The sequence below is a fragment of the Euleptes europaea genome, chromosome 17 (assembly GCF_029931775.1).
Source record: "Euleptes europaea isolate rEulEur1 chromosome 17, rEulEur1.hap1, whole genome shotgun sequence".
Classification (NCBI taxonomy): domain Eukaryota; kingdom Metazoa; phylum Chordata; class Lepidosauria; order Squamata; family Sphaerodactylidae; genus Euleptes; species Euleptes europaea.
Genome location: NC_079328.1, coordinates 50,558,627 through 50,567,430, shown reverse-complemented (window position 1 = coordinate 50,567,430; position 8,804 = coordinate 50,558,627). Strand labels below are relative to the sequence as shown.

The 8,804-nt window shown below is 58.1% G+C and overlaps 1 protein-coding gene across 1 annotated transcript; it reads right to left on the bottom strand.

The window, feature by feature from the left end:
* Positions 1 to 284: 284 nt before the first annotated feature.
* Positions 285 to 2,508, bottom strand: LOC130488762 (D(4) dopamine receptor-like). Its single transcript, XM_056862400.1, has 2 exons — positions 1,434 to 2,508; positions 285 to 589 (listed from the first exon to the last, which is right to left on the bottom strand). Exons 1-2 carry the CDS (start codon positions 2,506 to 2,508, stop codon positions 285 to 287), a joined length of 1,380 nt encoding a protein of 459 aa, XP_056718378.1.
* Positions 2,509 to 8,804: the final 6,296 nt, after the last annotated feature.

The window sequence follows — 8,804 nt, the reverse complement described above, 5'->3', positions numbered from 1 at the left end:
GACTCTAGAAGAGATCTAGGCGGAGCACCGTGCAGGCCAGCCAGAGACTCGAAAGCCAACGTCAGCCGACATCGTTGGGTGGAATCAACAGAGGGGTGTCCCATTTCCATGAGGGCCTTTTGGCTGCCGCACCACTCAGGTGCCCCAGTTTCACCAGATGAACAAGGTGTGTGTGTGTGGGGGGGGGTCATTCCCACCCATTAAAGTCTGCAAGGACACATGTACGGCCGACTCAGTGCTGCAATGCATTTCCCAAAATCACCTGGGCCAGAGCCACGCTTGGCTCACAGGGTGGCCTGGGCTTCCTGGGAGAGGACGAGACTGCCGGAGGAGCCACTGCAGGAGTCTTCTGGGGAGAGGTCCAGCTGGTCACAGCCCCCCCTCTGCATCGCAGCAGTGAGGGTCGGGAGGCCGAGGCCAGGCTGCCCCCGCTTGGCTCCGTGGCACAGCCGACGCCCCAGCTTTTGGAATTTGTGCCGGAAGCTCCTGTTGACCCAGAAGTAGACGAAGCAGTTGAGGAACCCGCTGCTGGTGGGCAGCCAGAGGGCCACAAACTCCAGCCACTCGTGGACTCTTTCCCGGGTGATCGCTGGAAGGAAGTGGAAGGAGAGTCAGCATTTCCAATAAGTAGGGATGCCAGCTCCAGGTTGGAAAATTCCTGGAGATTTGGGGTGGAACCTGGGAGGGCAGGTTTGGGGAAGGGAAAGAGTCTCAGCAGAGCATAATGCCATAGAGTCCACCCTCAATAGAATCATAGAGTTGGAAGGGACCAAAGGACCACCAGGGTCATCTAGTCCAACCCCCTGCACAATGCAGGAAATTCACAACTACCTCCCCTCCACACTCCCTGTGACCCCTACTCCTTGCCCAGAAGATGGCCAAGATGCCCTCCCTCTCATCATCTGCCTAAGGTCATAGAATCAGTAGCGTTGCCAGGTCCCTCTTTGCCACCGGTGGGATGTTTTTGGGGCGGAGCCTAGGAGGGTGGGGTTTGGGGAGGGGAGGGACTTCAATGCCATAGAGTCCAATGGCCAAAGTGGACATTTTCTTCAGGTGAACTGATTTCTGTCAGCTGGAGATCAGTTGTAATAGTAAGAGATCTCCAGCTAGTACCTGGAGGTTGGCAACCCTTAGAATCAGCATTGCTGACAGATGGCCAGCCAGCCTCTGCTTAAAAACCTCCAGGGAAGGAGAGCTCACCACCTCCCGAGGAAGCCTGTTCCACTGAGGAACCACTCTAATTGTTAACTCCTAAGCTTCCATGTTCAGAGGAATTGATCTCTTTCATTTGGAGATCAGTTGTAATTCTGGGAGAGCTCTAGGCCAGCAACATCCCCCTCTTCCACTGAGCCACAGCCCCTCCCCCTCCAAGGGCCCTGCCCTCCTCAGGTCCTCAGGGCAGCAAGCTCAGTTCCACCCCACCGTCCACTCACCGTTGTACAGGATGGTGCTCATGCAGGGTGCCCAGCAGATGTAGAAGGCAACGACAACGGGCACCAGGATGCGGGAAGCAGGGCCAACGTGCAGCAGGCGAAGCCTCTTTGGTGGTGCTCCTCTCCCTGCCAAGGCCAGGCCATTACCACGCCGCTGCTGGGAACGCGCTGCCAGCCACAGGCGCAAGTTGGCAAAGGTGATGATCGCAGCAGCCGGGCAGAAAATGGTGCCCACCAACAGGAAGGAGTAGGTGGCACTGGAGGCGTAGTCTGGCTCACAGAGCAGAGCTGCTGCCGAGAAGCGGACCTGGAGCACAGCGCCAGGGCCTGGCACGGCCAGTGGCACCAACAGCAGGGCGGGCAGCAGCCACGCGGCAGCGATGAACAGGGCCACCCGCCTGCAGGTCAGGAGGCGCACATAATGCAGCGGGAAGAAGACGGCCACGTAGCGCTCCAGGGAGACTCCTGCCAGGGAGTAGAGGGAGGCCCCAAAGACGCTGGAGTTGAGGAAGGCCACCGCCCGGCAGCTCCTGCCCGCCTCCTCCTCCGGCCTCAGCGCCAGGCTGTGGTACAGGTTGAGGGGCACCACCAGCACAGCCAGGGCGGCATCGGCGGCGGCCAGAGACAGCAGCACCAGCCGGCTGCTGTGGCTCCAGCCGGACACGGAGGAGGCAATGACCGCGATGACCGTCCCGTTGCCCAGCATGATCAGGACGCCCAAGGCACACACCAGACCGCTCTTGACCACCCGGCTGCCGCAGCCCAGCCTGAGCCCCCCCTTGCCAGGGGAGAGGGGGCTGCTCTCCACAGGGGGCGCCGTCTCTGGGCCCTGGGCCTCCGCCCCACCCTCTGGCAGCCTGGTGCCAGCAGCCTGGCTCAGGGCCGCCTGGCTGGGAAGGAGAAGCCCCTCTCCCGGGCCACCCCCTGCTCTTGGCTGGCTTTCTCCTCCAGGCCCCCCTGGCGGCTCCTTGGTCAGGGGCTCCCCGCTCCCATTCCGCGGCCCCAGCTGCAGAGCACAGGCCCCGGCCAGCTTCAGCAGGAGGAAGCAAGGCCAGAGGAAGCTGACCTGAGCCATGGGGGCTGGGGGGCTGGGGAGGGGCAGGACTTGGCTACTTGAGGGCAGCCTCTTATCAAGCAGAGGGGCAGAACTGGGGAGGGGGCACTTGCAGGCTGCCCTGCAGGGAGGGCAAGGAAAGGGCAGTTGTGGAGGAGAATCGCCCGGTGGCACCTAGAATTCCCCTTTTCTGGCCGAATGTTTACAAAGCCTGAACTCAGGGCCAGGGGGCTTACGGCTCTTGGGGCCAACGGCCTGCTGCTGAGATCCCACCACTGTCTCCTCAGGCAGCCTTGGGAGGAATTCGGCATCCCTTCAGGGGCCAGGAGCAGAGACTTGGGGCCTGATTCTGCAGCGCCTCAAGGCAAGCTCCTTCTCGGGGCTGCGCTTGCCAGAAGCTTCTCCATGGAAGGATCCTTGCAACCCCAGAGTAGGAGCTCTTTGGGGCCTCTGTAGGGGTCTTCACACCCTGCCCGCCTTCCATTGGGGGAGGGAGTGCCCACCGCTAGAGGAGTCCCCGTCTCTTTCCCAGGAGAAGCTCCTCCTGCCTTTAGCACAAATCCAGCCGGTCCCTTTCGCCTCCTGCTGTCCAGGTGCAGTGAGGACCAAGGCTTTGGGCTTGCAACGCTCTCTTTCTGCCCCACGGCAGTTAAAGGCCAAGCAGCGCTGCCAGAAAGCCTGCCGGCAACCCCACTGCAGAGGGGCCAAAGAGCTGCAGATTTGGCCAGTGGCTCCCGTCTGGTGGCTGCCAGCGCACCCCTGGTCCGGGAGCAGCCCAGCCACGCATTGTGGGCCCCCATCCCAGAAATCAGGGCTGTTCTCGTGAACATGCAGACGCTGCCCGATGTCCTGCCCTACCATAGTCTTGGCAGAATCAGGACTCTGCCTGGGAAGCAGCAGCAGCTGAAATGGGCCCTTGTCTGCTGGCTAGGCTTAGGTACAGTGGCCTCTTCAAAGCTTTACTGCCTCTGAATATGGAGGCTCCCTTTGGTATCCTGGTTAATGTGCACTAAAGGACCTCTCCTCCACAATTCTGTCTAATCTCCTGCTAAGGCCATCTGTACTTGTGGCCTCTGCATTATCTACTGGCTATGAATTCTACCATTTAATTATTTTTGAATAAAGAAATACTTCCTTTTGTCTGTCTTAAAACATGCTGCCCATCGACTTCATAGGGTGTTCCTGAATTCTAGCATTATAGAACGGAAGGCTCTGTCCAGTTTCTCCACTCTATGCATAATTATATAAACCTCTATCATGTTCTCCTCTTAGTTGTCTTTTTTCTAAACGGGAAAGAGCCAGGCTCCTTCCTTCCTCAAAGGCCAGGTGCCCCAACTCCTTTTGGCTGCCCTCTTCTGTACTTTTCCAGCTCTGCTGTATACCTCTTGAGATAACAGCAACTAGAGAAGCACACAGTGTTCCAAATGAGGTCTCACCATAGATCTACGAAGGAGCATCACAATAGTGGCGGTTTAATTTTCAGATCCTTTCCCGACAGTCCCCAGCACGGAGGCTGTGCTTTTCACCGCTGCCGCACACTGAACCAACATTTCCGTTAAACTATCTACTACAACCCCAAGATCTCCCTTCCCCTCAGTCTTAGCCAGTTCAGACCCCATCAATGTCTAAGTAAAGCGAGGCTATTTTGTTCCCTTGTGCATCGCCTTATGCTCACTGGCACTTTTCAAGTGACTGCGCTTGTTTTGGTGCGACAGGATGTGATGCTGGCAGGGCTGTGGCCAGCCTTCCCATTCTGCTCCTCCCCACCTGATCTGAAGAAGAAAAGTTGGCTTTTATATGCTGACTTTCTCTCCCACTTAAGAGAGACTCAAACCAGCTTACGATCCCCTTCCCACAACAGACACCCTGTGAGGTAGGTGGGGCTGAGAGAGCTCTAAGAGAGCTGTGACTAGCCCAAGGTCACCCAGCAGGCTTCATGTGTAGGAATGGGGAATCAAACCTGGTTCTCCAGATCAGACTACACCACTCCATCTGCTCACATTGTGCACCTGTGAGGCCATGCGCTGTGGTGCTGCTGAATACTAGTACCTGCCCAACAACATCTATGTTTTGATAGCCCAGTGTCACACCTCCATTCCTGGGCCGCCTCCTTTCTTGTGGCGACAGGTCAGTGGAACTTCTGACTGGCGCTGAGGCAGGGACGGGGTCCGCCTGGTAGAAAGCAAACATGCCCAGACGCTCTTTGACTGCTGCCCATTTGACTGGCAGGCCGCCTTCTTCCCTCCAGCTGCCCAAGGCTCGTTTCTGTGATTCTCTCCTCGGGAGGCCAAGGAGGTCTTCAAAGCCCCGTTACCAGGGACACAAGCCTGGTGTTCGAAGGGGAGTCTTTTCCTGCTGAATGACAACTGGGCACGGCCAGGGATGGCTCTGCCACCGTGGCCTTCCTCCTGAGCACCCACCACCCTGGTTCTGCTGCCGTGGCATCCTTTTCTTTCCAGCTCTTCTCTCTCTTGCAATTCTCATTCATTTCCATGCAGCTTCCCATTGGTTTGGGCCCTAAGCTTGCTTTTTGACAACTTGTGGACTTTGAGGGGTCTACTACAAACCGCTGGGTTTTTGGGTGGGGGAGGGGGCTCCTCTTGGGTGTCCAGCAGCCATGCGTTCCTTTCAAGCGGGCCCTGGACATGCATTTCCATCCGCGGAATCAATCCAGTGATGTTCCAAACATGGAAGCTCCCCGGGGATCTGCTCTGGATAAGGCTGGCCTCTGATCTTCTGGAGGGGGCCTGCGTTTGCTTTCAAGCGCTGCTCCACCTGGGCCTGAAGCCTCTGCCTGCCCGGTGTGGCTGCTCCCTGGCGTGGCTGTGCGCCTTGGGGCTGTAGTGTGGGCGGCTGGAAGGGCTTTGGGGTTAAGTGTCTCTAATGAGGCGGGCCGGATGCCGTAGGGTGGCTGGTGCAACTCCACAGTGTTGTCTTTCCCTGGGCTCCTTCGCCGTGGGGTAAACTGGGTCACAGGAGGCTGAGTGAAATCCTGGTTAGCTGGCTTGTTGAACCTGAGTGTGCAAAATTACAGTCCTAGCACACAGACCCAGTGTGGGAGTCTCTGCTAAGTCGCTCACTTGCAAGATGTGGGCGGGGGGGGGGGGAGACCAACCCAGGCTGAAAGGTTTGCTGGAGCTCCTGTCAGCTGATCGATGCTCTTTTTGACTTTGGCTGCCGGATGCAACAAACTGAAACCAGCCATGAAAGTGGGCTGGTGCACAGTTGCAGTGCTGCCTCACACTGATGAGATGTGCAAAACAAAAGCTGGCTCTCATAAACAACTGAATCCCAAAACTGAAGCTGATGCAAAGGATGCATCTAGTGGGAGAGGGGGAGGTTTGCAATGAAGGTTGCCAGCCTCCAGGTGGGGCCTGGAGATCTCCTGGAATTTCAACTGATCTCCAGACTACAGAGACCAATTCCCTGGAGAAAATGGCTACTTTGGAAGGTGGTCTGAAAGGCCTTATACCCCACTGAGGTCCCTCCCCTCCGTCCAGCCTCCAGCCCCAAATCTTCAGGAATTTCCCACCGTAGAGTTGGCAACCTTACCAATTGCTCTCATGAGGTGGTGGTGATGGTGGAGAGAAATGGTGGGGGGGGGGGAAACCCAGCTGCAAGAGTAGTGGTCCCTCCAGGGTTGCCAACCTCCAGGTGGTGGCTGGAGATCTGCTATCACAACTGATCTCCAGGCGACAGAGATCATCCCCCCTGGAGAAAATGGCCACTTTGGAAGATGAGTATGGCAACATGTCCCATCGAAGTCCCTCCCCTCCCCAAACCCCGCCCTCCTCCGGTCCCCCCCCCCAAATTTCCCAACCCGCAGCTGGCGACCCTCCCGGGTCTCGCCTCTTATTCGGACCACCGACTGCCACGTCCCAAAGCAGCGAGCGACCTTCGGCCTGGCCCAGAGCCTCCTTCGGGCTGGGAGGGGCGCCCCAAAGCAACCAGGGGAGGGGAGGGGAGGGGGAGGACTCCGCCCTGTTTCCATCTCTCCCCCCCCCCCCCGCTCTTTGCGGTTCTTTTCAACGTTTCAGCGGGGTCGGGTCCCACCTTGTCCCACCGAACCGCAGGCGCGGGTCCCTGGGGCTGCTTGCGAAAGACTCCGGGGGCAGCGGGCAGCCAAGACCCCCCCCCAATCAGGCAGGCCCACGCGGCCCTTCCGCAGCAGCAGGGGGGTCTGGCTCCCCTCCGGCCGGCGGAGGTTTAGATCTAGGCACGGATGGCTTCTGGCATGGACAATTCTACGTTGCGTGTTCTAGAGTCGCCAAACCAGACAATCTCTGTATCTGCACGGACAATGGGACCACAAAAAATATTGTATCCCCACAAGCATTGTGAAATTAAACGTCTTAGAAACGTGCACTTTCTCTTTTCTTTCTTTCCCATTTAACCAGACTGGGCCACAGCAACGCGTGGCCGGGTACCGCTAGGGAAATGGGTTGGGGTTCGGGTTCGGGCTGGCCCCTGCCTGCCCCGGGAGGGCGCGCCGGAGGCTTTTCTGACAAAAGGACGTCGGTTCCCCTCGCGGCGATCATTTTGCGCTCGGTCGGGGGCGCGAGGAGCCTTTGGCTGCAGAGCCGTTGGACGCGGGGGCGGCCCCCTCCCCCGTCTGCGCCTCCGAGGAGGGTCTCCGAAGAAGGCCGGGAGCCCCAGCCCGGAGGGGTGTGGGTCTGTGTTGTTGTTGTTGTTGTTGTTGTTGTTGTTAGTTGCCCAAACTTTCCGTCCGCGGCAGCCTTGCAAACCCAGCCGGGGGCGCCAGGGGGCAGCAGCGTCGCCGGCCGCTCCTTCGACCGCAGCCCCGGAGCTGGAGGCGGCGCCGGGTCCGGCTGGCTCGAGAGGGGGATTTGGGGGATGGAGCCCGGGGGGCGGGGGGGAAGGGGAAGGACCCTAGCGGGGAGTCGTGCCGTACAGCCCACCCTCCAAAGCAGCCGTGTTCCCCGGGAGAGACCGGAGGTCTGTGTCGTTTGGAGCTCAGTTGTGATCCCGGGAGACTGGAGGCTGGCAACCCTACGGTGCCCCTCTCTCCTACCATTTGAAAGCCAGGTGCTTAAAGAACGCGAAGGGATCCTGAACTGTGGATTGGCCCCTTCTGCTGAGAGGGGAGAATCCCCAGTAAACACCACTGACTGGTGTGTAGTTGTGTGTGTGGATTTAAACCACACTTGAAAAGGCTGAGCTGCCCCAAGGTGGCTGGTGTCTGTCCTCTGGCAGAGGTGCAGCTGTTCCTCACGGGCAGACCCCTTTCCAGTGCTTCCACCATGGGAGTCCACAACTATTTCTGAACACACACCCCCCGCTCTGCATCTGGCCTCAACTGCCCCTGAATTGCCTCCTCTGGACTCCTCCTCCTCTACCTGCTCAACCCCCCCTTCCATGTCTCTCCATCCTCCCCAGTTGACTTTCTGCAATTTGGCACCTGCTGTGCCCACTCCTAGCCCACCCCCTATAATCACAGGCTGTGCCAGTCAGCTGTGCAGTCAATCCTGCTTGCCCTCTGGGGCACCAAAAGGGGGTGATGCCCTGCCCACACAGAACAGGCATCCGTCTCACCTGTATGCCCACACACACACACCAGGTAGGGGGCGACTGCCAATGAGCACCTTGAGAGTTTGCCTAAATGTGGCAGCTCAGCAGCTCTGCCCCCCCCCTCGTGACTTCACATCTTGCACGTGTGTGTGTGTGTGGGGGGGAGAGATGCCTCTGGCAGAGTTGAATTTGCACCCATCCCTGCAATATGGGAAGCAACAGAGCCTGTGAGCATGCACGGAATGTGTTCTGTCCTCTCCAGGGCTACCAACAGGATTTTCTGGAATGGTACTCAGAAGAAGAAGAGTCGTTTTTTATATGCCGACTTTCTCTACCACTTAAGGCAGAATCAAACCGGCTTACAATCACCTTCTCTTCCCCTCCCCACAACAGACTCCCGGTGAGGTGAGTGAGGCTGAGACAACGTGACTGGCCCAAGGTCACCCAGCTGGCTTCGTGTGTAGCAATGGGAAAACAAATCCAGTTCACCAGATTCGCCTCCACTGCTCATGTGGAGGAGGATGTCAGGCCTCTTCGCTGTATCAGAAACAGTTTCGTTTCTCACAGACTTTTGCTCCATTCCTGCCTTTGGGTTTTTGTGCTCTGCTTTCCTGTGAGACCATTAAAGTCATCTCTTTTGAACTGCTTCGTTTCCTGGTGTGACTCTGTGGTTTTCTGGGGAACAAGTGCTCACAGAGGAGCGGAGAACTGAACCCGGTTCTCCAGATCACACTCCACTGTCACCATGTCTTTGGTGCTCAGGCCTGGCTCCATGACTTTCACAGGCA

What these genes read in the sequence shown, in the direction of transcription:
- LOC130488762 (XM_056862400.1), bottom strand. Translation starts at nt 2,508, where the DNA reads ATGGCTCAGGTCAGCTTCCTCTGGCCTTGCTTCCTCCTGCTGAAGCTG. An exon ending in GAGCACCATCCTGTACAACG is followed by an intron (nt 590 to 1,433) that starts GTGAGTGGACGG and finishes ACTTCCTTCCAG; the next exon opens with CGATCACCCGGGAAAGAGTC.